The sequence below is a fragment of the Marmota monax genome, unplaced genomic scaffold (genome assembly GCF_021218885.2).
Source record: "Marmota monax isolate L192 unplaced genomic scaffold, Marmota_monax_Labrador192_F-V1.1 WCK01_AAM20220418_F8-fsc00105, whole genome shotgun sequence".
Taxonomy (NCBI): domain Eukaryota; kingdom Metazoa; phylum Chordata; class Mammalia; order Rodentia; family Sciuridae; genus Marmota; species Marmota monax.
Genome location: NW_026692947.1, coordinates 1,558,116 through 1,585,707, shown reverse-complemented (window position 1 = coordinate 1,585,707; position 27,592 = coordinate 1,558,116). Strand labels below are relative to the sequence as shown.

The 27,592-nt window shown below is 51.2% G+C and overlaps 1 protein-coding gene across 2 annotated transcripts; it reads right to left on the bottom strand.

The window, feature by feature from the left end:
- Positions 1 to 149: 149 nt before the first annotated feature.
- Ikbke (inhibitor of nuclear factor kappa B kinase subunit epsilon) lies at positions 150 to 27,592 on the bottom strand. Of its 2 annotated transcripts, XM_046452233.2 has the most exons (22): positions 27,339 to 27,591; positions 26,724 to 26,807; positions 25,093 to 25,188; positions 24,276 to 24,416; positions 23,535 to 23,664; positions 22,260 to 22,441; positions 21,682 to 21,842; positions 20,049 to 20,159; positions 19,569 to 19,748; positions 18,866 to 19,062; positions 18,043 to 18,107; positions 17,864 to 17,955; positions 17,619 to 17,705; positions 13,665 to 13,740; positions 13,441 to 13,553; positions 11,533 to 11,609; positions 8,749 to 8,788; positions 7,719 to 7,820; positions 6,417 to 6,513; positions 5,540 to 5,652; positions 5,284 to 5,355; positions 150 to 3,335 (listed from the first exon to the last, which is right to left on the bottom strand). In XM_046452233.2, exons 3-22 carry the CDS (start codon positions 25,177 to 25,179, stop codon positions 3,302 to 3,304), a joined length of 2,157 nt encoding a protein of 718 aa, XP_046308189.1. In that variant the 5' UTR covers positions 25,180 to 25,188; positions 26,724 to 26,807; positions 27,339 to 27,591; the 3' UTR covers positions 150 to 3,301. The 2 variants fall into 2 exon arrangements, with proteins under 2 accessions (XP_046308189.1, XP_046308190.1); XM_046452234.2 differs by lacking the exon at positions 26,724 to 26,807 and having other exon boundaries at positions 27,339 to 27,592.

Here is a 27,592-nt window from a genome sequence, read left to right as displayed (position 1 = left end):
CAGGGCCATTCAGTGTCCTCTGCAGTACATTTGCAAACTCTGCTTCTCCATGCTAAATTTTAGATTGTTATTTTGTTTTCATATTTTTTGTGGTACTGGGGATGGAACCCAGGGCTTCATGCATGCTTAGAAAGCACCCTACCACTCAACCACATCCCAATCCTTTTTATTTTATTTTTTTGAGACACCGTGTGACTTAGTTGCTGAGACTGGCCTCAAACTTGTGATTCTCCTGTCTTAGCTTCCCAAGAAGCTGGGGGTAAGGCTTTTGCCATTGCCTGGCTTTTAGCTTGGGTAAGAATCAGCAGGGATGTCATCAACAATGCAGATTCTTGGGCCACACCCTTGCCAATTGGATTCTGGAATCCAATCCAACTGGGTCCTGGAATCTGCATCTTGGACCAGGACAAGAGGAAATTGTGGATTCTGAGAGGGAAGAGGAGAGAGAGAGAAAGAGAGAGAGAGCGCCCTACAGCTCTCTCTTCCAGCTGGAAAGAGGCACCAGGCCCTTTGGTAACAACTACACCCCTGGGGTAAAACCCACAATCCTTAATGTGTCCTGAAACTTTGGGGACTGGCTCCTCCCTTTCTGTGACACTGACTTCCTACATTAACTTACTCCCCAGGGACATAGGAGCTCCACACGGATGCTTCTGCTATTCCCATTGCTATGAGGATTACCTTCTCACCTGCTAAGATTCCACTCGGGGTCATCTGCTCCCAAAGTCATCTCTGGCGCCTCCCAGTCTGACCTAGACACCCTGCCCTGCAATGATGGTGACTTCTTACCCTGAGCTGTGCATTCCTATTCATTCCTACACCACGGTGCTGTTGAAATCCTGTTGTCGTGCCTGCCTTCCCAAAGTGAGCTCCTCAGGGCCAGGCCAGTGTCAGTAGCATGGGGCCTGCTACGCTATAGTGCTCAGTAGCCATCCAATGAACTGAACAAGCTCTTGGGACTCATATGTCAGGAATCACTCCCTGTCGGGAGCAGGGAAAGAAGTTTATGGGGTCTTCAGATGTCTGAGATTCTTACAGAGATTTCTGGTCATAGGCCTATGTCCACTTTGCCCTTCCTTTCTGGGAGGGCACCAGAGCTCTCAGAGCTTCTGCTGGGTGGAGGCATCTGCCTGAGCAGCTCTGCCCAGACTCGGCTGTGAATGTCCCCCACAGCTCATGGGCGTTGCTCATGAGATCAGAGCCTGAGTCGTATCATCTCCAAACATCTGCATTTTGGCTTTCAGGGAACCCCTGGCTCTTTCACTGAGCCACACCAAACACATGGGCTCCAGAGCAGCCACAGCTGCCAGGGAAAATCCACTATGGGACTTTCCTGTGGGGCCATTGATGAGCCAGAACTATTGGCCTGAACTTGACTCCAGCAGAGCAGACAAGGACAACAGTCTCCAGGACTTGGCCTTCCTCACTCTAGCCCTGAGGGGTCACTGGGCAAAACAGTTTCCAATTGAGACGGAGTAGCCTCTGAGGACATGAAGCCTCCCATGAAGATGGACAGGATACATCTCCGGGGTTATGTGGGGTCAAGCCCAATGTCATCTTCATGATTTGAAGCTCATAGTGGGGCTCCCTGCTCATCTTCCTGTCCTCCTGGGGCTGCCACCCACCCACTTCCTCCACCGCCCAAGCTAGGTGGGTAGTGCAGCTCTGGTTAAGGAAGCTTGGAGGTGCGGGCAGGGAACAGACTAAATTGTGCAGGCAGTTTGCATTAATTAGAATAACTTACCCAGACACCACTCTGGCTTCTAAGAAAAATAATGTAAACATTCAAAACATACTTAGGACACAGCCTAGGGTTTTTTTTTGCCAGGAGCAGGGAAGGAAGTTTATGGGGTCTTCAGATGTCTGAGCTTCTTATAGGAATTTCTGGTCATAGGCCTAGGTCTACTTTGCCCTTCCTTTCTGGGGGGGGGGGGCACCAGAGCTCTCCACATCTTTTGTTTTTGTTTTGTTTTGTTTTTTGGTGGGAGAAGGGTACCAGAGATTTAACTCAGGGGCACTTAACCACTGAGCCACATCCCCAGCCTTTTTTGTATTTTATTTAGAGATAGGGTCTTGCTAAGTTGCTTAAGGCCTTGCCAAATTGCTAAGGCTGGCTTTGAACTCACAACCCTCCTGCCTCAGCCTCCTGAACCACTGGGATTACAGGCATGGGCCACCATGCGTTCAGCTTAGGTGTTTTTGAACAGTAGTGGGGATGGCGAAAAGCAGCAAGTATTTAGAAGGTGGATGTGGAGTTTAAGAAAAGATAGACATTTTTTTTTCTCCCCAAGTTTCAGGACCTTATGCAAGTCTTCAAAGGACAAGGGTAAGGAAAATGGAAGGAATGGCAAATAATACCTCTCCTCCCCGAGTAAGAGGACGTCTTCCTTGGGCTGTTCCCTGAAATTTGGGCCCACTTAGGGGAAAGGCAGGAATCAGGTAAGACCAGCTGCCTCCAATGCTTCTCACAGATCCCCACCCAGCCCTGATTGGTTGCCAAGTACACCCAGCTGAGGACCTTCCCTGCCTCTCAGCCCAGTAACAGAGAAATTTATTCTATTTCTCGAAGGTGCAGGCCTGCTCTCTGCTCAGGGCCCTGGGCTTACAGGCCCGCGCTCATTGGCAGGGCTCCCGTCAGCACTGCCTAGCGGCAGCCCAGGACCAGATGATGCATTAGAGCCAGAAGGCAAGCAAAGAGTCCCTGAGGCACAGGCACTTGGCCCACCACCCATTTTCTCAACCTGAGGCTCATCCAGACCAAGAACAGAGGGACAACTGGCCTCTGTGTTATCTGTGGCCAAACATGGTGAAACTAGGGGACCCAGGAGGTGGGGGGTATTCAGTGTGAAACACCTTAAGAGGAAGAGGAAGGAAGATGGAGGTGAGGTTGTTTGACCTGTACCCCGGGGAAGTCCCAGAAGGCCTCCTCTGCTGATGCCTGGGGAGTGCAGAAGGGGTGGGAGGGCCTGTGGGAGTCTCTTTTCCCCACAGCCTTGCCAGGTTCAGGCCTCCAGGCCTGGGTGACAGAGCAGCAGTCCCAGAGCCTGGAGAAAGCACAAAGGATGGTCCAGGCAGTGGCTGCTGCACTTTCCTGTGGATCGTGACAGAGTCGGCTGTGCAGCTTCCCAGGGGAACAGACATTGGAAGGTAATGCTGATGATGACATCTCCCGACCAGTGGCCAGGAGGGAGGTAGGCTGATGAGATGGGACCAGATCTCACCCTGGGTTGGGTCCCGCAGTGCAGAAGAGCAGTGTGTGAATGATTCTAATGCTCTGGATGCCTCACACGCCCACCACAGCTCAGACGTCAGGAGCTGATGGGAGTCTACCTAATCTGTAATGAAAGGCACAGGTTAGCAGAGTTAGTTTCACCTACTTATTGGAGAAACCTGAAAAACACACCCCAGAGCCCAGAACCATCAATATTTGAGAGTTCCCAGCCATCCAAGTGCCCAGCTGTCCTCTTGTAGTGCCCTTGCTCCCTGACAAGAACTGCTCTGGTTCTCATCTGACTGCTTGTTACGACCACCTGGGAAGCCTAGGATACCCTCCAACCCCAGGCATCTGCACTCTTAGAAACTTCCATGGTGATTGCAATGTGCAGCCAGAGTTTAGGAGGTGGGAAAGGAGTTCAAATTGGTTTATTATCTCTTTGGCTATGGCTCTGAATAAGGAAGTGAAAAACCACTAAAATAAAGTTTTGAGCTATTTGTAAATAGACCACATATCACAGCAAGAAAAATTTATGTCGGTACTAAAAGTAGAACTTCCTGACTGAGAGGGCTATTTTGGAAAGTTTCTCCAAAGTTGCTGAATCTCCTTTTTTTTTTTTCGGGCACTTAAGAGGATGGACTTTCCTGCTCGAGTGGAGAGGAAGGACATGCCTCCCCTACCCAAGGGGCCTCTTAAATGCTGGGGACAAACCACAAGCTCTGCTCCTGGTTGCCCTACGTCTGGCCCAGAGTGTAAGGTTCCAGACTGGAGTGACCTCTGGGAAACAATGAATGTTTACTGAGTCCTTCCCTCCACAGCCCCATTAGCCCTCAGGGACCTCACATATCACATCTTAAACTCTGTGATAATGCTGTAAGGTAGGAATTGTTATTTTTATTTCATAGGAGAGAGAACTGAAGCTCTGAGCTAAGCAAATCTCCCAGGATGACCCTGATGAGCAGGCAGTAAGGAGCATAGTCAGAATTCAGATCCCACTGAAATCCCTGCCTCTTTCTGTCAGCCATTTGTCCCTGAATGGGGGAAAGACAGACTTAAGGCTGATGGGGAAACTGTGGAAGTGTGTGCATATTATCCAGGTAGTCTCCAGTCTTCAGGACAAGCGGAAACGTCCTTTATTCTGAGATCGTATCTTTGGTGTTGATGTGTTTTGTAAGTGGGACAGCTACAGGGCAGGCCTTTTGTCCTGTCAAATGTGCAAGCTTAGTCAGATGAGTAGTTGGCAATCCTGGCTTTCTTTCTTTTTTCTTTTTTCTTTTTTTTGTGAGTTTTACTGGTGCACAAAACCAAAAAAGTGTGCGTGCCACTGCATTCACTCCCACCCTAGTAGAGGGTCTCCCTGGCAGCTTGGCTAAGAGCTTGGGCAGGAGAACAGCCCCCCGAGGCTGGAGAGGCACAGGCTTTGGGCACTGAAGCTGGGCTGCATGTGGCACAGTTTCCTGGGGCAGGACATATGGATGGAGGTAGTGCCCACTCCGAGGACAGCTGGGGAGACTCCAGGAGACAGTGTGGGAAGCCTGAGCACAGTGTCCACACTCAATGCAGATGAGGACCCAGGCACAAATCCACCTGCCTCCAAGCTCCATCTTTCTGACAGCACTGAGGCTCACATGTTAAAGTCTAAGTGAAACCTCAGCCCCTCAGGATGATGACCCGCTTGTGGACATGGTCTAAACTCCAATGCAGCTGTTTAGAAAATCGATGCCATCAAACTGGGGGTGTGGTGGCACATGCCTATAATCGCAGCAACTCGGGAGGCTGAGGCAGGAGGATCGCGAGTTCAAAGCCAGCCTCAGCAAAAGGGAGGTGCTAAGCAACTCAGCAAGACCCTGTCTCTAAAGAAAATACAAAATACGGCTGGGGATGTGGCTCAGTGATTGAGTGCCCCTGAGTTCAATCCCCAGTACCTACCCCCCGCAAAAAAAAAAAAAAAAAAGAAAGAAAATCCATGCCATCAAGCTTGTGTGGACAGGCCCGGGGACTCTGTACCCCTCAAGCCATGGCAGTTTGAGGACCCAGCCCTCCCTGGCATATAGCAGGAGCTTTTTTACCGTTCGATGATGCGGTTGTTGTCCTGCAGGTCAAAGGCCAGCAACCTCATCTCCTCACAGAGCTCCTGCATGCTGTGGAGGCAGAGGCCAGAGAGGTGACGGGAGGCTGAAATTGCCCTGCCCAGACCCCTCCTCTCCTGCCAAGGGGCAGCCCTCTAGGCCTAACCTGAGAGAAAACGACCGGGCCCTAACCTCAGCACCGTAGGGTCCCCTCTCGTCCCCCCTCCCACCACACACCCTTCTCTGTGGCACTTACTGGAGAACCAGGTCCTTTGGCGCAGGACTGGGGTGAGGAGCTATGGGGGGTGGTGAGGTCTGTACCTCTTTTGTTCTGTCCTGAAGGAGCTGGTAGGATAGCTGGTCTAGGATCTGAAGGAAGTCACACTTTAGTCAGAAAGATTTGAGCTGGCTTATTTGTGGCTGGGGAGGGGACAGGCTGAGAAAGGGTAAGAGGAGGGTAACTAGCTACCCCCAGCCTGCATCTCTGGAGTCCCTGGAATTGTCCAGGCTTTCCCATGAGCCCTTTGTTCCCATCCTGGGAATACAGTGACACAACTACTTTCACTCATCTGTGCTTGGATTGAATGATGCAGAACGTCAAGTTCCCTTTTGTGTCTAGCTTGATCGTCTCATGGTGTAATATGAGCCACGGGCTGCAGAGAAGGGGTAGGGGTAACCCCTGGCCACTCTCTGAAAGCAGGGAGCTGCTTGCACGGGTATGTGCTGGGGAGGTGAGAAGGAGCAACAAGTGGCTGGCTCTGGGAAGCAGCAGCCCCCTCCATTCCTTGTGGCTGGGTAGGCAGGTTCTCGGAGCCACCTAAGTGTTGGTCTCTTTGCAGACAGCTGATCAGAAGACCAAGGAGAGTTCCCATGGCCTTGCTCAGAGAGGCCTTGGAGCCTTCCAGGCTGCACAAGACCCCGAGGAAGGTGTCTCAACATCCCAGAGTTCCTGCCCTCCCAGTGACCTTTAGTCTGAGATTACCAAGACATGCTTTCCAATCTTTGCTCTGTGCTCAGGGCATGTTTGTGAGTCAGAGTCTTAATCTGCATCAAAGTGACCCCAATGTTCCCCCCACCCCAGGGTATCTGAAAACCACCACCAGCAGCTCTAGGGACCTTTGAAAACCTCACACCTTGCTTAGGTTCTCCTGGACTCCTTGCGCTTCTGTGTTGCAGGAGGTCACAGAACAGCTGACCCGGCGCAGGTGGGTCCTGGTCTCATACACCTCCCTTGAGAAAGCAGGCGACCAATTAGAATTGGAGCAGGGCTCCGCTCACTCCTCCTGGGGCCCACCCAGCCATCACAGGGCCACTGCAGACTCCGATGGGTCCCAGGCACTTGCTGCCTTCTCTGCCTCTGCCCTTCTAAGCGTGGCTCATCCCTCACCTGCCTCCACAAAGATGGACCCTGCTGACTGAGGCTGGGGAGGGTCCCAACAGAACCACCGTAGGGAGCATGGACTCCATGTGCTCGACAGGTCACATGCGCACAAGAGGGGCGAGGCTCCAGAGACACAGATGGTAGCCCATGCTGGGGCATTTACAGGGCAGAAGGGTCACATCCCATTTCCAAAGCAAATCACCGTCAAGACTTTTATGAATTCTCTAAGGTGAGGATATGGACCGGGACTTTTCCCTGTTACACAGAGAGGAAATTGAGGCCCAGAGCCATTAGATCATTGGTTGGTTCGCAACCCTGACTACACATTAGGATCATCCTGACGAGCTATTACCTAAACTCAGATCCATCAACTCAGAATTTGGAGGGACTGGAGGTTGGAGGTAGAATAACAGGGCACTGTTATTCTAATATGGGTCTCAGCCAGGGAGGGATCACACAGCACGTTGGAGCCTGACTTCTCATCTAGGGAGGGACTTGTATTCATGTAGACAGGGGAAGGAGGGGGTCCTGCCTGAAAGGGGACCCCCAAACTCCTATAGAGAATAGTGTAAGAAGGCTCTGTTAGAGGACAGACACCATCTGCCCCTGCTTCTCTGCCCAATCAGAAGCCCATAAACTGACTGTCCTTGTCCCAGTGGAACCTGATATTCTCCCCAGAGAGGAGGTTCCTACCACAACCAACTGGAGTGGGGGAACGAATCCAGATTTTAGAGGTGTATTTACCTATGTACTAATCCTGGGTCTGCCACTTATTAGCTGTGTGATGTTTAAAAGAGACCAGTTCTTTGAGCCTTAATGGGGGGATAACATCTACTGTATAGATATTTTGGGTCTAAACAAGCATATTTGTAGAAATCATCCCAACAGACTGCCTGGTCTGCCCAGGTACATAAAAACACCAATTTTCTCATTTCTTTCTTCACTTACTCCTCTCCCTCAGCCAGGGCTTGTAGAGCTCAGGGTCCTCAGAAGCCTGAGGGGGCCAGGCCCATCCTGGGGTCCAAGAGCTAAAGAAGAAGGGCCAGACTCTCACCTCATCCTCTTGCCATGTGTGACCAGGGCTGCTTGGTACTTTGGCACACACTCCTCCTGGAACACCTGCAGGAGTCTTTTGGCTAAATGACTGAAATTCACCCTGAAAAGACAGAGAAACCAAGGCCTAGAGATGAGCAGCCTGAGCCACTGTCAAGATTCACAATTTTAGCTGAGTGCGATGGCACCCGCCTATAATCCCAGCAACTCAGGAGGCTGAGGCAGGAGGATCACGGGTTCAAAGCCAGGCTCAGCAAGTCAATGAGGCTTTCAGCAACTTAGTGAGACCCTGAGACCCTGTCTTGAAATACAAAATAAAATAGGGCTGGGGATGTGGCTCAGTGGTTAAGCACCTGTGGGTTCAATCCCTGGTTAAAAAAAAAAAAAAAATCATTTGCATCATGTAGGCCAGAGGTCAGCAAAGCACAGGTGTCAACAGGGATGGGAGATGGATGAGGGGCCCTCTTGAAATACTCTCAAGCAGGGGGAAGGACAGATGGTGGTTAAGGAAAGTGCATGACTATGTGCCCTCCCACCCCCATGATTATGTGCATGTGTGTGTGTGTGTGTATGTGTGTGTGTGGGTGTGTGTTTGTGTAGGGGGACAGGGATGGATGCACACCTGGGGAGAGGGTCTCCAAATAACTACTAGACCATGGGGGAGGCATCATGAAAGATGAAAGTATCTGGAAAACAGAAGCTGAGGGAAGCACAAAGCAGCAGAGGTCAGAGGCAGGAAGTGGGAAGTAGTAAATCAGGGAGGACAATTAGGGAAAAAAAAAAAAAAAACAGCCCCAATATTGTTCATGCCAGAAGTAAATGCAGATACATCAAGATTGCTGCCGAAGCCTCCCTCTGACTCAGCTAGGCAGTGTCCTCCCCTGACCATAGATAACCTGCCCCAGATAGAGTTATCCCCCTCTTCTCAGCTCAGCCTAGGAGCAGGGCCCTTCCTGTCTGGCACAGACAATGGCTCTGCCCTGCTGAATCCACTCTCCTGGTCCCCGCCTGCCAGTGGACAGGCCACTCACTTATCCAGCTTGTGAATCTGCTCCTCATTGTAGCCGAGCCCTGAAGGAAACAGACAGAAATGATGTCACCTACTTAATCATCAACAAAACAGAGTGCTACAGGGACTTTGGGTCAGTTATGAAGATGAAGACAGCCCAGCTTGGGCCCTGTTTCATGAGAGCTCACAGCCCACTGGAGCCAGGAAAGACAGAGGGAGAGGAACACCCACGTAACTTATTACAACTTAGGACATTATTACTCTGACCAAGTCCCTGGTTATGATTTAGGGGCCTAAAGAAGCTGCAGAAAAATTGCCACGAGCTCCAGAGGATGGTGAACTTGTAATGCAGGGCTGGGGGCTTGGGAACTGGGGAGTGGTGGGTGAGATGGGCCTTGAAAGATGCTTGGTCAGCCATGGCTCTCATCCAGGAGGGACTGATGCCTGCAGCTGGTCGGCCCAAGCCCTGAAGATCATGCTCCCGAAAGAGCCAGACGGACTCTGCAGCAACTAGTTGGAGAAGGACGGCCACCACCTTCTAATTCTCCCTCTCTGCCCAGTGACTTTTGCAGATGGAGCACGTTGGCCAGTGGGGCTGAAGTTTTATGACTTTGGCCTTGGCCAACCCCTGAAGGGCCTTAATGTTCACATCAGGGAGATGCTGCCCCCTGCTGGGCTTCAAGGGAATGGGCCTATAGGTGATGGCAGCCCCAAGATAATAAGCAAGTTGGCCTTTCCTGCCTTCCCATTCCACTCCCCTAATATAGCAGGATCCCCTTCCTGAGCCCCACAGTCAGCATAGAGTACTTGTGGGGTCCAAGAGATCTGGAACAAGTCCCTGACCTGCCTGCTATTAGCAGGTGGCCAAAGGCAGATGATTCTGCTTCAGTGAGCCTGCTTCCCCAGCCATCTCAGGTACCACTTGGGGCTCTGTATGGATCATGTCAGAGAGTGCCCCAAAGATACTGAGTGTCTCCCAGAATGGCATCTTCTAACACACCAGGCATTAGCAGTTAAAGGTTTGAATAAGGCTCTGGAAGACTAATAGAAATGAAAATCCTTTGAGGCTGTAAAGAGGGGCAGCTGAAAGTTGCTAAACCTATATTGCTTGGGTTACTTTATCTTTCTGTTTCTATTGGACTGTTTCCTCATCTATAAAATGGGGAGGATAATGGCTTCCAGGGTTTTAAGACATGCAGAGCCCCCAGGATGGTGCCTAGCACAGGAGGTGCTCAGGTGAAGTTTAGATGGTAGTGTTAATGGAGTCTGGCCATAGTGGCAGAAGACCTCCGAGGTGCTCCTGAAGCCATAGCCAACTGGATATAGGGCCAGTCTGGCTGAGCCCCAAAGCCTAGCTGGCTTACAGGGACAGAAGATTTCGCTTTCTCCATGCCCTGTGGTCTCCTACACCCTCCAAGGTCAGATTCAGAGGCAGGACTGAGACTCCTAAAAAGAGAGGATTATCTTCTGGAGATCTCTGTGTCCATTATGGTAGCACCAAACACACAGCTACAGAGCACCTGATGTGCAGCTAGTAAAACCGAGGACCTGAATTTGAATTAATTCAATTAGTTGAAAAGCTGAAGTGGTTTAACATATTAAATATTAAACACAGATCTGTTGTTTTGTTAAGACTACATTTCACTTTGTTAAACACTTAGCTTCCAAATAGAGATGTGCTCTAAGTGTAAAATACACATGGGATTTTGAAGACTCTGTGAGAAAAGAAACATTAAATATCTCTTTAGTAATTTTGTTTTCTCTAATTGCATGCTACAGTGACATTGGGTTGAATAAAACATATCACAATTAATTCTACCTGTTTCTATATTTTTAGTCCTGGGGATCAAACACAGGGCCTTGCACATGCTAGATAAGTGCTCTATCTCTTAGCTCTATCCCCAGCCTTTTAAAAAAAATTTAAATTTTGAGACAGGGTCTAACTAAGTTGCCAGCCTGCCCTTGAAATTGTGATCCTTCCTGCCTCAGCCTCCAGAGTAGCTGGGATTGCAGGTACACACAACAGCACTTTGCATGTTTTTTATTTCTACTTTTTAATTTGGCTGTGAGAAAATTTAAAATTACATATGTGTTTCATTGTGTTTTTATTGAACAGTGCTTTTGAGATAATCCCAGGGATAGAAGAGTATTAGGCAACAAAGCCTAAGGCCTGCAGTCTGTGGGTTAGGAAACACTTAGAACAGGAGGGGACGCAGAGGGTCAGCTTGGATGTGTTTGCTCCCCAGCTAACTGGGGCCTCCCTAGGCTCCCCCTGTCCCCTTTACCACCCCCACCCTTCCCTATGATGGCAGTCACCTCTGGCAAGCAGGTTCCCATCCCATAGCCTGTGAATGGGCTGGCCCCGCCCAGGTCTCTGTGAGTATTAGTAGATCACACAGGCATGTCACCTGGCCCTGTGACTCTCAATGGGATTTCTTCTGATCCCCCTTTTGAAAACCTGGCTTTCTCTGTACCCCCAAAGACACAGAGGATAGGAAAACACTCAAACCATAAAGTGCCCTGTCAAAATAAGGAGTCCCTTTCCAGGACTACTTAGGCTCTGGCCCACTGTGTCCCCTACCCATGTCATCTAAACCTCTCGCAGGACAATGGGCACAAGAGTAAAGGCTTCAGTCCTCACTGGCCTGCACGCAGTGGCCTTAGGCCAGCTGCTCCCTGGCCCCACCTAGCACCATCCACTCAGGGGCCTCCACCCACACCGAATGGAGTATCCACCAATCTCAGGAAGGGAGGAAGACAGAGGGAGGGAAGAGAGCATAGGGGACATTTGCTCTCCATGGCTCACCTGGCCTCATCCTCGATTTCTTAAACTGTTTGTAGATGAGGCTCATCTTGTCCACACAACACTGAATCTGCTGGATGCTGTGGCAGGAGACAACAGGAAGAATCAAACAGCACAGAGCAAAGGTGAAGGAGAGGATGGGATGGGGGTTGGGTAGGGGAGAAGCTGTCTCCCTGCAGGAGGAGCCTCATTGCCCCAGTTCTGGGGGCCAGTCTGGAAGCAGGGGTCACTGTTCTGTCTCTGAGATTATTTGAGAAATCTTAGAGCAAGCCAGCCATCTCCCATTCTCCTGTTCACCCCCACCCCACACTCCCTCACACACAAAAAATTAAGTAAGAGGTGAGAGAAGAAGTCAAACTGGTCAGGCAACAGGGAAGTGGCCCTTGCTCCACAGGAAGTCTTGAGAGTAGGCCTTGAGAGGCCCCAGGAACCCAAGAGAGTCTGCCAAAGACAGCTGGGATGGAGTGGAACAGAAATCACTCCTGTCCACCTGCACAGGGCAGAAGGGCAAACTCTCTTGGTATACCCGAAGCTTGGCATATAGAAGAATTCTATGATAAATAATGAACCCGTGATCCTTGTTTAAAACAGGAATGGGGGCTGGGGTTGTAGACCAGTGGTAGAGCGCTTGACTAGCACATGTGAGGCACTGGGGTCCATCCTCAGCACCACATAAAAATAAATAAAATAAAGGTATTGTGTCCATCTACAACTAAAAACAATTATTAAAAAAAAAAAAAAACAAGAATCAGTGGTCAGCAGTCTGGCCAGGAGACAGGAGAGTCAGTAGGTGACCTTTCAAGGGTCTTCTCAGACTGGACAAAGCCCTGTGTTTGAGATGTCTGGGGTCCTTCCTCTCCCTCAGGCCTACCGGACTCTGCTTCTTCCCAGAGCTCCTTTAGGTACCTCATTTTAGCTGTTTCTGGAGCTGGACTCTGGGCAGAACACTCACTTTTCCCTGCCCTTTTCAGAATGTGGGGGTGGAGGACAAGGTGACCAGGGTGGGACTCCGAATCCATAGAGTTTATCCAAAAGACTCAGGGTCAAGTGTTTTCTAAAAGGTAATTCAGAGCAGTGCACATACAGGCACCACACAGGGGCCATGTCCCTAGTCAAATGTACTCACATCTTCAGAGAAACAGAAGGACATTTACCCTAAGTAGACTAGATAGACTGTGAAGAGCATTATGTCAGTTTAGGTCAACTTTTGTGGCCAAAACAGTTAAGAAGAACCCTGTGGTTTTCAGCGCTTTTGAATTTAGGATCAAGCATATGTGATAATGGATCTGTGGAGGCCCTCATTGCCACAGGTACCATGCTCCCCACAGGCGCCATCTGCCCTGTTGTCAGACTGGGGCAAGGGGGCCCACAGCTCCACACAGAGCAGACCCTGGGGTGGGTGGGCATTTGTGTAAAAGGAGAATGGATTTTTTTAAAGGTTAAAATCCTGTCTGCTGTAGGTCAAGAACACAGACATTGGAATTGGACAGATCTGTCCTGAAGCCCTCTGTCACTAGTCACTAACTGGCTGCAACTTCAAGGCAAATTAACCTCACATAGTGAGCTTCCTCATCTATAAATGGCCATTAGTATAGCGGTATTATTGTTTTTGGAGGATTCAGTGAGATACTGAGTGACAAGACCCACTCAAGGGCCTGACAGAAAGAGGGAAAGGACCCATACTTTTCCCAGAACTACAGAACCTGCGCAGCTTCCTGACTCCACTCTCACGTAGGGGCAGACCCTCTTCTCCTATGGTCTCAGGAGAGGGTCTGGATCCCTCCTGTATTCCTACCCTAGCTCTAACAGTCTTGCCAACAGAAGGGAAGAAGCCAGCTGACTTCCGGAAAGGACCCTGTGGGCTGGGCCCCTCCCTACCCCAACCCCACAAAAGAGGAAAATCCCACAGACCTTCTGTCTTCATGTACCTGATCCCGGTTCTTCACCAGCGCTGAGTTGAGGTCCCTGAGGCTTATCTGTGTCTCTGTGATATTCTGGGAACATCTGGAGAGAACCTCAGCCAGCTATGGGACAAAAAGGCAGACCCCCAGGGGTCCCTAGCTTGAGGCCTGCTGGGCAGCCCGGCTAGAACACTGCCCACCCCCACCTCTACTCCTGTCTCCCAGCTCACTCACAGTCTGCAACCTGGACCTCAGATCTGCAACCTCCTTCAGCTCCTGGACCTCAGGTGTCTCCGCTGTGCTGTTCAACCTGGAGAGAAAGAAAGAGGGAGGCTGCACTTGAGGGCTTAGGAGCAGGGATCTCTGGGAACACATGCTGGCATGGCATCTTTGAGACAACCTTGATGGCTCTCAGGGTCTCTAGGGAGTTTGGCACAAGGAGCCAACTTGAGAGAGCTCTGTAGACCATGGTTGTGACATTGTTGAATTCTGCAAAGAATAAAGGTTGAGGTGCATTGGGACACCTTGAATCTATGAAAATGAATGAGCTCATGATACAAAGTAGCTTTCATGAACTCCTTACCAGGACAATTTGTAATTAAACAGAGAAAATGAAGTTACTTTCCAGTAGAAACTGTACTCCGTGATAACCAACAGTTATGAAGGAGATCTGTCTTTTGTAGACTACTAGGCAATAACATACCACAGCTTAGGATGGTAGCATCCTATTTCCCCAGAGAAATGATGCTCTTCAGCATAGTATTAAAATCAATGATGAATGGTGGAGGGGTGGACCTTTGCTTGGTGACAAAGTGACATTATCCTGATTCTTTCATTTGCAAGGAAAATGCATGTACAGTAGAGGAATCAAGCTGTCACTGCCCAGTGATGTGTCAATAGGAAGTATCCAGTGTCATCTATGATGAGTTCTAACATAAAATGTTTAACTTGAATCCATTCAGTCTGTAGAAGTCCCAGTGTAAATTGGAAATACCAGGAAAGAAGAACAGGGAGACATCATGAGGAGGAAGCTCTAAATGAGCCCAGAAGACAGGACAACGAACTTGGTCCCTGCAATAAGCCAGTGGCGTGTACAGCGGGCAATTCGGAGTTTGTGCCAGCTTAGAATAGACTTAAGGGACAGAACGACCAGAAACAAAGTGAGGTCTTGGACTGGATTCCAGTATGAATAAAACTAGCTGTAAAAGAAAATGTGAGGGGTAATCTGAAAAATCTGAAAAGAGATAGGTACCAGATAAGAGGAAAATGTATGGATGTAGAAGAGGGTGGTGCTCCTTAGCTGAGAAAAGTAGGCTATAGAGTACTAAATAAATACATGCTGGTTAATATGCATTTTTGCATATTAACTCTTGTAATAGAAAGCGATTTACTACATATAGATATGCTAATGGAATATAACAGCCTGTCTCTGGGGGGCAAAAGGTGGTGAAGTTTTCTTTTGCTTCTCTGTACTTTCTAATATTCTATAATTAATAAATGCTTTTTATTTATTTTATTTTTTAAAACAATTTTAGCCACATTCCCAGCCCTATTTTGTATTATATTTAGAGACAGGGTCTCACTGCTGAGGGTGGCTTTGAACTTCAATCCTCCTGCCTCAGCCTCTGGAGCTACTGGGATTACAGATGTGTGCCACTGTGCCCGGTGACATATACTTTTTAAATAACAAAAAGAATTAAGAAAAAAAGAATCCCATATATTTTAGCTTAGGAATGGAGGGTCGGGGAGGAAAGAAGTGAGCAGAGAGCTTAGGGGTGAACTTGAAGGTTCACAAAGGCAAGGACACTGTCTGTTTTGCTCATCGGGTACGTCAGGGCCGGCAGCAGTCACCACTTCATGAATGAAGCGGATGCCCTTACTGGATGCCATTTGGGGAGGGGAATACTAGACGGCAGAAGAGGACCAGCTGACCCAGTGCAACCCCTCAGGGAGTCAGGAGTCCTGGATTCAAGTCCTGGTCCTGCTAGCCACACTTGCCATCTGCGTGACCTTGGGTTAGTCCCCCTAGCTTTCTAAGGTCTCAGGCTCTTCATCTATAAAACAGGGAGACAAGTTTTCTTCCTGCTCCTTAATAAGGTGTTCATGGGGATCCAATGAGACCTCCATGGTAAAGGGCTTGCCAGCACACAGTTTTGGGGTGGGACTGGGGGCCCTGGGGTTCTCAGAGCCAGTTCTAGCTGCCCAGACAGTGCCTCAGGTAGCAGCAGCTGCAGAGGAGTGTCACAGGGCTTTGGGACAAAGGCAGGACTACTCTGCCAAGGGAGCTGTGGCGGGCTGAGAGATGCAAGCTGCCTGCTAGGGACGTGGGTGACCAGGCGAGGCACTGAGGGGCCGCTCTGTACCTGCAGATGTTACCTGCAGCTCAGAAACCTCAGATTCCACTGCAGGTGGAGCTAGTGGCTTTGGCCCTTAGAGGAACCTATAGGTCTGAGGATGTGCAGAAGAGAATGGGATTGCAAAATGTTGGAGCTGGGAGGCCCCAGAGGTAGTTTAGAAAATGAGGTCAGAGGCCCAGGTGGGGAAAGGTGGTGAGGGCCTGGTCCTATCGCACCTGGCCCTCTGGAGTCCTGCTCTCATCCTCCTTGACAGGAGAATGTAGCATGCCTGACCATGAGTTCCCCAGACACACCAGGCCTCAGGGAGGCCTTGGAGGCAGAAAGGAAAAACAATAGCCCCATGACACTAGGCTCCACCTCCTGTTAAGCCAGGGCAAAGCTAGATGGATGTGCAATCAATTTCTCTACACACCTCTTCCCTGATAGAGAACCTAATGGTCATTTTATTGGCACCCAACCTCCCTCTAACTGGACCCTCCTGGACCCCCATGCCCTCCCCTCCATTCCCCACCCACCACCCATCCCTCTCTGGCTTCATTCCAGGACATTTGCCATCCCGACTGTGGTTTCACTAACCTCACAGGACCCCCCTCCTTCCTCTAAACATGGTCCTCTTTTCCAATCTCTGCATAGACCCTCCTACAAAAGGTATTCTTTCTCTTTCTGGCCTAAAACGCCTCTTCTTCCAGGAAGGCTTCAGTGGCTGCCTCTACCTCTCTTTACTTTTTCTGCCAGCCCTCACGTGTCAGAGAAGTCTGGGGCCCTCTGTGTGATGTGATGCCACATCTCTCCCTGGATCTCCTTTCTGAGCTTTGGACAGACTCTGCTCAGAGGAGATTCATAAGCCATGCTGATAGATCCCACCCTGTGTCACCATTTGAAGGGGCTCAGCCATGACAGGACTCCACCCCTGTCATCTGGAGACACTCCTTTTCCTCACATCCCCTCTGCCCCATTATCAGTGTGGATGCTGCCAGACCCCAGGAGACAGGCAGAGCTGTGGGGAGTCAGCCCAAGGAAAGCCATTCCCTCACCTCTGAGGACAACGGCTGGGGATGGCGGGGGACTTCAGGTGTGTTTGGCAGTATCTGCTTCTTTTCACCACCATTTCCTCGTGGCAGGAAAGACTCTGGTCTGCAGAGCTCCCATCTCCCACCTGCCTCATACCTAAGACTTCCAGGGTTTGGGGGGCTGTGCCCACTTCTCCACAGTGCTCTGGCAAAAAAAAAAAAATCTTCCCTTGTTCTCATTTCTAGAACCCCCAGCTCTGCTTCCTCTCCCCATCCTCTCTCTCTCTTTCTAACCCATCACCCCTACTTAGCCCAAAACAGGGGAATAGAAGGTACAGGGTCCTGATGACTGGGCAGGGAACCCAAAGAAGGCAGAGACAAGTGGAAAATCTGGAGGAGGCAGGAGCTGGGGCATGGAGATCATTGGATCTCCACCTTGGGTCAAGTCCATGGACTGTGCATGGCCATGGCCAGGAGTCTTTCCCTAGAGTTCTGCTTTGGGTATTGGTGCAGCATGAGTATCCCAAATCATTCAGGGAGAGACCTAGGAGAGCAGAGACCCTTTGCTGGGACTAGGAGACTGCCTGATCTGGGACAGGCAGTGCCCTCAGAGTCTCCCAGGTGAGCGACTGGACTGGGAGGGTTATTTTGCAGTCATCCTGACAGGTGGGGCAGGAGGGACAGATTGGGAGCGCCCTCTCTATTTTAGCAGGCAGGGGAGGCAGGAGCTCTGGGTCAGGGAAGACCAGATAACACCACAGGAGCCATAAAGGGTATAGAACAGACACAGAGAGAAGGGCTGGCCTGGGCAGGATACTCACCTCTCAGTGCCCAGGCTGCTGCTGAGGAAGAAGAGGGCTGTCCGTGTGACCTCCTGAGTCCGACAGCATGTGGCCTGGAGCACCTCCCTGCTCGAGAGGAGTCTGAGTCAAGGTCGCCCTCACTGAGGCACCAAGCAAGCCATGCACATTGGCATGGTCCCTGGGACAGTGCAGAGGAACTCTGGATGGTTAGCCTTGCCCTTTCTGCCCGCCCTGCCCTCCCCCTAGCCCTCAGGGGCACTCACACGACCCAGTACAACCCCCGAAGCATTAGCTCCTGCCCGTCTAGCAGGATCCGAGCCAGCCGCAGGGACTGGTAACCAACGCCCAGCACACCCTGAAACACACAGGTGGGAAGGGTCAGGTCCCACACCTCTTACCCCTGTGCCACACCTCCTCTCTGCCATCTGGGCACACCTCTCACCTTAGCCGTGTTGTAATCTGACTGTAGGTCCACTTTGGGGACGAACTTGGGGATGTCCAGAGCAGCTGCAGATAAAGACCCTATCTGAGGGATTTGTCCCTATGGTCTGGATCAACTCTGAGCTCATCCTTTCTTGTTCCCAGATCACATTACACCCTCAAGAATCTCTCACCTCAAGCTTCCCAATTCACCCAGAGCCCTCACCTTCCAAGGCTTGAATGAAAGGAGAGTGGGTGTTTAAGTTGCAGTCCTTTACTGCCACCTTGTGGCCATTTTTGAGAATCCTCAAGCTCAAGATTTGGCTCAACAGAAAATGAACAAAACCCCTTGGGCGTCTTGCCCAAGGGTTTCAAGGTTAAATCACCTTCCCAACCTCAGGGAAGAAAGATGAAATTGGCATCATTAAAATGAGAAAGGATGATAGTTTTCTAGAACTTGGAGAAAGGAGAAAGCTCTGGAACTCTGACTACCTGTCCTTTACTCTAGCAGCTTGGGTTCCTGTTTCTTCCAATACCAACTACCAAGGTATTCCCCTCTATCACAGAGATTGGGCAGCACACCCTAAAGCCAAAACCCTGATTCAGTTGGTGTTGCTTTCACAGATCTGAGAACACTGAGAAGCCCCTGGGGTCAGGCCACCAACTCAAAATCACATGGTATTTCAGAGGCATGCACAGAATGTAAACCCGGATCTGCCTTCTATACCCCATGCACCCCAAAACAAAACAAAACAAAAGAAACCAAAACCATTAGTTAATGCCCAGGATTGTAATCCCCTGCATCCTGGAGGAGAATGCTGCCCAGCCTGGGTGATCCTACTCACGGTCCCTGAAGGCTAGCCCCTTTGGAGTCTCGCTGGCCATGCTGAACAGGGTCAGAGGGCTGCTGGCAGTTGTGTGGGTGATGTGCTGTGCTGAGAGGTTGGGCTCAAGAACACAGAGGTGACCCTCAAAGAGGTATTCCTGGTGGTGGGGGGCCACATTGGTCTGCTCATACACGGCCTCCAGAAAGATGGCTATCCTACACCCGCCAGGGAGAGAGGGAGGGGAGGAAGAAGGATCAGTGGGCCGGATGTGGGGTCAGGAGACCAAATCCCAGCTAAGACTTGTCCCATGGGGGGAGCTCAGCTTTTCAGAGGGAGGGATGGAGGTGGTTTTCCCTCTCATCAAAGATGAAGAGAGAAAGGACAGAGTTCGTCTTACAGACTAGAAACAGGACCCCGAAGTCCCAATACCCAACCTCTGCCTTTGCACGCTGGTTCCCTCTACATTTCCCTTAAAATTCTCCTAATCCCATAAAGTACTCTAATAAATTTAGGAAATGCACACACACACTCACACACATGCAAACACACACACACACTTCTGAGACTTAGAATGCACATTGGCATCATGAAGAATACTGGACTTCTGAAGTCAAGCAAAGAAATCTGTTTAATTTTGTGCCTATCTAAGCCCCCACAGAGAATGCCTTGGGAGGTGCTGCCTTAGACACATATTTACCTTCCCTCCCTCACCCCCACTCACGTGTTGTGGGCGTGGATGTAGACACGGTGCAGGACGGCCTGGGACAGGGAGAAGACATAGACGACAACTCGCTGCAGGATGTCACTGGTTTCCGCAAAGAACTGGTCGAAGCCCCAGCACTTGGCCTGCTCCACTTCCAGGATGTTGGCCAGGATAGGCACCAGCTGGCTCTGCAGCCCCCTGCCCTCCCAGGACATGGAGACGGTCAGGGGCTAGGGCCAGATGGGTCCTCCTCAAGTAGGCAATGGGGACATTCCATAAGAAGGTCCTGAGGACCTAGGACCAAGGTGGTGGAGCAGGCTGGGTTGAGAAAGAATTGCTGGAAAAACATTCATTCCAGCATCCAAATGGAAAACCCAAGGCCACAAAGGAAAAGTGGTGTACCCAAGAGAGCCACTAGAACAGGCCTCCAAGTTTCACTCAGCGGAGAGAAGTGATACCCAGCCCAGACTTGGGGATGTGCTCGCCCTTCCCACTCACATGGACAGCTGGCAGGTGATGGGGAGAGTGTAGCTCCATTCCAGGGGCCCGTTTTCACGCTTCTGGGTACCTGCAATGGCCCCAACTGGTTTCTCTGTGGTGATGCGGTACCTGGGGTGGGGCAGGATCAGTTAGTGGGGCCCCCAACCCACCATACTTCAAATGACAACAAACTTATCATGGAGGGTGCAAAGCACCTGTTAATGCCACCCAGACACTCTGAGGTGAGCTGGAAATGGAATTGGAGAGAGATGGCCCTCAGCCCATGAGAGCCCCTTGCCTTGGCTCCCCAGTCAAGCTCCCTGCTCTAGACAGAGACCTTCCCACCATCTGCTATCTCCACCCACTTCTGCACATGCCACAACCCAGACACCTGCACACCTGTGCCATGCTGATCTTGGCCTCCAATCTCCTCTCCTCTTCTGTCCTTTTCTGACCCAACCCTCTCTTCAGTGTCTCTCCTTCCCTGACAACTCCATCTATGCCAGTCTCCTTCCCTTGTCTTTAAACCTAATATAGGCTCCACACAGCTTGTCCCCTGGGCTGAAGATCTGAGCACCAACCTTCCTGGTAATCCACTGATAAAACAGAAATTCTGAGATGTCATAAATGTAATTACTAGTACCAGGAGATGGAGTAGGGAAGAGATAAGGGAAGTTAATCAGTTAATAGCTCCAAGGACACTAAGGGAAGAGTGTTCCACATTCCTGGAAACCTTGACTTCAGTCCCCTCACTGTTGACCACCAGGGACATCCTGCCCTGTTTTTATATCAACATTCTGGACTCCTAACTCGAGAGGCAATGAGTTCTTCTTAGGGACAGATTCCTATTCCAAAGCTTTCCTGTCTCATCCTGAGAGAGAGTGCAGAGAGCAGCCATGGAGGAGGACAGTGGGCAGGGGACACTTTGCGTGGACTTCTGGTGGACATGGAACCATTCCGAATCCATTTACTTTATCAGCACTGTGTTCACTACCCAGAGCATAGCACAGCCATAGATTCAATGTAAACAAGTTGTGTGTGTGTGTGTGTGTGTGTGTGTTTATTTTCCCTAAAATTTAAAAAGAAATACTCTTAACTCTAGGTCCAGTGGACATTTTTCTGACTGCTACCTAGCTCTGCTGCTGTAAGTTGCAGGATTCACACCAGGACCTGCTTTTTTTCGTTTCTTTTTCTGATAAGTATATGTGAAAGCTCAGTGAATCTTTTTATTTCAGAGATCCTGCAGTCTCGAGACTCCGTGTGACACCCAAATCACATCCCTTTTGTTCTGGGCAGTGCAGCCTGGGAGTAGCCACTGTCTCCAGTTCCTTCTGTATCCAACAGCTGGAAACCACAGGAGGACCTTGGACCTGGGAGCTGGCCCCTCCTTGGCCCTGGCAGACTCTGCCACCTTGGGCAATTCTCTCTGAGGCTCGGTAGAGAGGTGGTGAGCTGGGCGTCAGGGAAGTGAAACACTGAACCAAGAAAAGGGAGGATGAGCATCTCCCGCAGAGCCAGGGGAAGTTCAGCTTCTAGTCTGAGTGAGGAGCCTGGGTGGGGACAGGGGAAAAGGAGGCAGCAGGGACCAGCGAGGAAAGGGCCAGGGTCAGCCAGTAGGAAGTCCCATTCCCTACCCTGTGGCCCACCGTACATGATCTCCTTGTTGCGCCGGGGCCCACCAAAAGGGACGAAAGGAAGGCTGCCGGTAGCTGCGTGGTACAGGGTCACCCCGATGCTCCAGAGATCCACAGTCACCCCAAATGTCTTTTGCTGGGGCTTGCGAAGCACTGCCCGCTCATACATGTCAGGGTGCTGTGAGAGAGAGAGCAGAGAGCAGCCGTGGAGGGGGACAGTGGGCAGGGGGCACCTTCTGTGGACTTTTGGTGGACATGAAACCATTCTGAATCCATTTACTTCATCAGTTTAAAAATGGGCACCGTGTTCACTACCCAGAGCATCGCCCTCTGCCCAGGGGAAGGTGTTGACTGGTTGCATCTCACCCCCTGAGGATGGGTCCGAGGAGCTAACTGTGGGGGGCTGGGCAGGCCGTCTTAAAGAGCAGAGGAATTCTGGTAGGGGTATAGCAGGGGTGGAGGAGATATAACCTGAGAGAGCAGGACGAGGGGCAAGAACCCCTTCTAGGGGGCTCTAAACAAGGCACGAGTCAAGGGTGATCAGCATGGGGAAAGACCCTCAGCCTGGGACAGCAGGTCCCCACGTGTCACTCACCAGGTACTCCTCTGTCCCGTAGACAGAGATGAACTTCTCATCGTCATCTAGCTCCCGGGCAGCCCCGAAGTCTGTCAGCTTGTAGATGCTCTGTCCCTCCTCTCCAATGAGGCGCATGATGTTGCCAGGCTTGATGTCCCGGTGCACGATGCCGTTCTCCCGCAGGTGGTTCATGCCGGCCACTGGGGACATACAGAGGGCCGCTAGCTGGCCCTGGGAAAGGCTGTCCTTGGCCCCAGGGAGACCCGGAGGAGTTCCCACCAGGTGACAGGGCCACAAAAGAAACAGGAGAACAGAGATGGGCACGGGGGAAGGAGGGACGTTCCAAGGACCCTAGAGTATTGAGGTTCCATCTGGATTCTCAAAGAAACCCAGGGCCTGCCTTTCCCCTTCTTATTTTTTTGTGGCCAAAGATAGTTCACACAATTTACCATTTTAACTGTGTTGGTGTGAACAGCGCAGCGCATTAAGCACATTAATATTGTCAAGCGCTCATCACTAGCACCTATCTCCAGAATTTTCTCATCTTCCCAAATGGAAACTCTATATCCATTAAACAACACCCCACCCCCAGGCCTTGCAACCACCATCCTGCCATCTGTCTCTAGGGATCTGACCACTCCAGGAAGCTCGTGTGAGTGGGACCATGCAGTTGTCCTTCTGTTTGGCAGAGTATCCTCGGGGTGCATGCATACTGCAGCTGATGTCAGAATGTCCCTCCTTTTAAAGGCTGGAGTGGATCCTACTGTATGCATGTACATTATTTTATCCTTTTAGATATCCCCCACCTTGGCCCTGTGAATAATGCTGATTGTATACTGGCATACACTCTTTTTAAAATTTATTTTTATTATTTTTTTTGTACTAGGGATTGAACCCAGGGGCACTTAACCACCAAGCCACATTCCCAGCCTTTTTTATATTTTTATTTTGAGACAGGGTCTTGCTAAGTTGCTTAGGGCCTCACTAAGTTGCTGAGGCTGGCCTTGAACTTGCAATCCTCTTGCCTCATCCTCTGGAGCAGCTGGGATTATAGGTTTGGGATTATAGCCACCACACCAGGCTTAAAATTTATTTTTAAATGATAGTTTGAAGCTGAATGATTAACAGGAATCAGACACCTGGGTTCTGCCCATTTGTCTCAGTACTGTAAGTGGAGACCCTCGAGAACGCTCATTTGGGTTGGGATTACTTGTTTCAGAATGTCCTACCCCCCTGGGTGGAGGGCCCAGGCCATGGCTGGTCCGATGGGAGCTGGGGACAGGGTGAGCTCACCCACACAGCGTAGAACCACCAGGAACTCGTCCTCCGGCAGCCCGAAGGTATTCTCTGGGCTCTCCAGCACGCTCAGCAGACTCCCGCTGGAGCAGTACTCCATCACCAGCACCTTCTGCCGGCCTCCCCCCTGTGGCCGGGACAGAGGAAGGCTGGGGCGGAGGGCACTTCCCCTCCCCCATCAAGAAGAGGTGGCTCCCTGAGTAGAGCCCAGAGCTCTAGCAGCTTCTGGCCTGGCCTTCCCTCTTTGGTCTTACATGGATCCCACAGGCCAGAATCCAAGACCACCCTTCACAGGAAGTCTTCTCATTAGGAAATGATTCCCTCATGCATTCTGACGTGCTGTCCCACCACCCTTGAGTTTTGTTTTTTTTAATTGGTGCATTATGATTCTACATAGTAGTGGGATTCATGTGACCTATTCATATATGCATATGGCATAGATTGATCAACTTCATTCCCCAGATCTTTCCCTTTTCTGCCTCTCCTCCCTCCCTATCCCCTTCCTCAACTCTTTCTATTTTCACGAGGTTCTTTTCGTATTTTTTTTTTCTCTCTAGCTTCCACATATGAGGGAGAACATTCTACCCTTGACTTTGAGACTAACTTGTTTCGCTCAACATGTTACTCTCCAGTTTCCTCCTCCCTGGTCTTGACTTTTGATTAGCAGGTGACCCAAGTCTCTCCCCAGACTGAGGATCAAGAACAAGGCCATCCAACTTGACCCATTACGGGACTCACCGTCTCCTCCACTGCAAACAGCTTGACGATGTTCTGATGATTCAGCTTCCGCAGGACCTCGAACTCCCTCCCCTGTACCTCGCGGGGGCGCAGGTAGCTGGCGGTGTTGAAGACCTTCACAGCGACCAACTCCCCGGATTTCTGCCATGGGGAGGAAGGTTGGGAAGTGGCCTGGGACAATGCAGGTCCCACCCCTGCTGAGGAGCCACCACGCTCTCTGGGGCCCCTCTTCAGACTCCCAGCAGCCAAATCTAAGGAGAGGAAGCAGGCTCCTACCCCCAGGTCCTTCCCCTATTCAGGCAGTAGATGGTCAGGCCCTAGGAGGTGACAAAGGCTTGGCACACCCAAGACCCTACAGGTGATGGCTTGTGGCAACTGTTACTCTTGCCATAGATACTAACTGCAAAGGCACTCAGCAGGAGGGCTGGGATTGGAACCTGGGCTACCTGAATCCAACTCCCACATAGGAGAGGGGAGCCTCATATATAATGATCTGGCTCCACAGCGGATGCAGGATAAACCCAGGCATCCTGTTTCCCGCCTCTGCTATCCCTAGATCCCACTTGCTATCACCTCCCCCTGGATATTTGCTTTGTGCTGTCATCTGTCTCCTGTCCTAACTCGTACCTACTTAGTTCCCCACTGCCCAAATCCATGGGGTCCTTCCTCCCAAGTGGGTACAACGAGTCTGATGTCCCTGTCCAGCCACACACCACCTCCAGGCCCACAGGAGGCTGCTAGGGCTTCCTGCTGGGCACAGGGTAGTGGGGGTGGGCTGGGTTGGCCAGACTGCGGCCCCCACAGGGTTGCCACTTACCTTGTTGCGGGCCTTGTACACACTGGCAGTCGCCCCCTGGCCCAGCAGCTCATCTGTGTGCCACAGGTAGTTGGCGGTGCTCTGCATTTCCTCTCCCTGGAAAAAGTACACACGGGGGACCCCAGGATTCTATTCCTAACCTGGAATGGACATTGATGGCCAGTCCAAGGCCACCCCAGAAAGGGCTCCATATGGCCATTTTTACAGGAGTGGGGAAGTTGGAAGCACAGAAAGGTTAAGTAACTTCCTCCAAATGAAGCATAACCAAGAGGAGGCCTGCTAGGCCCTCAGCCCATAGCTGGGCCTGTTCTACCCACAGGGCCATCTGTCTGTACTCACTCCCCAGTGTCCCCCAGCCCCTCCCATTCTGCAGAGAAGAGCTTCTTTACTCCATCACTTCTTCCAGACTCTAGGGTTTTGGCATCCAGGCCTGGGACTGTCCCAGGAAGAAGAAACAGTGCAGGAGGAAGGGCCTCAGGTCAGTCACACCACCACAAATCTCCAAGATTGCAACATGAGCCTGGAGCCCCCACACCACCCACTGCCTGACTGCCTGGCCCCCACTTCCTCTGCCCTGAGCTAACAGCTGCTCACCAGGTCACCAGCATACAGGTCAGTGCTGTTACAGAGAGAGAGAGAGAGAGAGAGAGAGAGAGAGAGAGAGAGAGGAGAGGGACAGGGAACAGGCAGTGGGTGGGGAAGGCCAGAGACCATCAAACACAAGCCCTGAGGAGGATATGAAACCCCTCTACAGCCCTGTTCCCCATCTTTTCTCCTGTCCTGTTTTCTCCAAAGGCCAGTTCCTTTAAAGCAACTGATTCCAGAAAGGGTAGCCTTAGGAGTCAATCTCAATACTTGTCTGAAGTATAATAAGGTCAGGACTGGCCATTTTGAAATGCCTGAGGGCATCTGTGAAGGAATCCTAGATTAGACAAGGGCCTACTTCTGCTCTCATATCCCAGGCCTGGAATCCTATGTTGCTTAGCTTTAAGCCTTTTCTCTCTCTAATCTTTTTTTTTTTTTTTTTGAAAATGCAAATCCTTGAGTATGTCAGCTCCTTGAGTCAGAGGACACTTAAACAGTTCATTGGTCAAGTCCGAGTTTCAGACTTGAAACTTGTGTTTGCATCATGCAGAAGCAACTGAGGCACTGGGACTACATAGCAGCAGTTCATATGGATGAACTGGCCAGGTTGCCCTGGAAGGAGTCAGCTGGGGGTCTGGGGTGTGAGGCTGGGGCAGAACACACTGAAATCAAGCCCAAGGGGCCGGCGTGGGGAGCTCAGCCCCACCAGGTTGCATGACCTTCATCATTCTTCCTTGGGCTAGTGCGACACAACCCCTGTGCAGCGTGTGGCCAGGAATAGCTGAGGACCTAGGATGACCAGCGTGTGGTGCAAAATGCAGGGCCTCACGGTGGGTGACACAGCCTTGGGTTCTGTGCCTAGGAGCTCTGCTTGTGGCACATCTGACTCTAGTCTGCCCCGGCACCTGTGCACAGAGGGCTCAGTAGCCTTCATTGATTGGATGGACGACGGATGAACAACGGATGGACGACAACACGGAAGGTGCGCTGACCCACCCGTGGCCTCCCCGCCCTCCTCGGGCTCTTCGGTGGCCAGATGCACTTACCCCACGCTCTGAGTGGCCTTGAATCAGGCTCTCCCTGGCAAGTATGTGTTATGCTCTCTGTCTGTGGCAAGTCCAGGAGCTGAGCTACACCGGAAAGAGGAGGGCGGATGAGAGGCCCCCTTGGTGCTTTTTGATTCTCAGCCCCCATCAAAGGCCACCAACCCCAGCCCTTTAACCCTTTCCTGTTTGTCACCTCCCCCACAGGGCTGGGGGGTGGTTTCCAGGCTTCTTCCTCAGCTGTTCTGCGAGCCTTTCCTGATCACTCCTACTCCTGGGACTCTGGCCAGTGGGAAAGACCCCAAGGAGAGGTGTTGGGAAGCTTCGGGGTGTGGGGAAGCCCAGGAAAGGGGCACTGGTAGCTGATGGGGTGTTCTTGTATGCCACAACCCTCCATGGGGCTCACTGGCCTCCAGATAGTCCTTCCCAAGAGTGTCCACCAGGGTAGGTGTGCAGAATACCACCCTCCCCCCAGTAGCCACAGAGAGCACAGGCAGTGGGCGCTGGGCCCCCTGAGCCACTCCTCTGCTGATGTGCCTGCCTCCGCTGAGCCCTACCCTGCACTGCCCATGCCCAGGATCCCCATATCACCCTCCCCAGGGGATGCTGCATACTCACCCCATCGCGGCTTCAGGGGATGCCCACTTGTAGGACGGGGTGGCACCCCTGGCACCCTCAAGGCTTGCAGCAGTTATTCCTGGGAAGTACCCACAACATCCTGATAGTCAAGGACCCTGGGACACAGGCAGGGCTAGTTGAAATGGCCCTGTGACGGCTGGGAGCTGGGATTACAGATTTCTTCCCTGCCAGCCCTGACACCCAGCTCTGTAGAGCCCTGGCTCTGGGCTCTCTCATACTTCCTGATTTCGTTC

Bases quoted from the DNA above. Each gene is read 5' to 3' on its own strand.
- Ikbke (XM_046452234.2), bottom strand. From the start codon at position 25,179: ATGCAGAGCACCGCCAACTACCTGTGGCACACAGATGAGCTGCTGGGC. The intron at 24,417-25,092 runs GTAAGTGGCAAC...TCCCCATGGCAG, and splicing joins TGTACAAGGCCCGCAACAAG to AAATCCGGGGAGTTGGTCGC. The intron at 21,843-22,259 runs GTGAGTGACACG...TCTCTCTCACAG, and splicing joins ACGGGACAGAGGAGTACCTG to CACCCTGACATGTATGAGCG.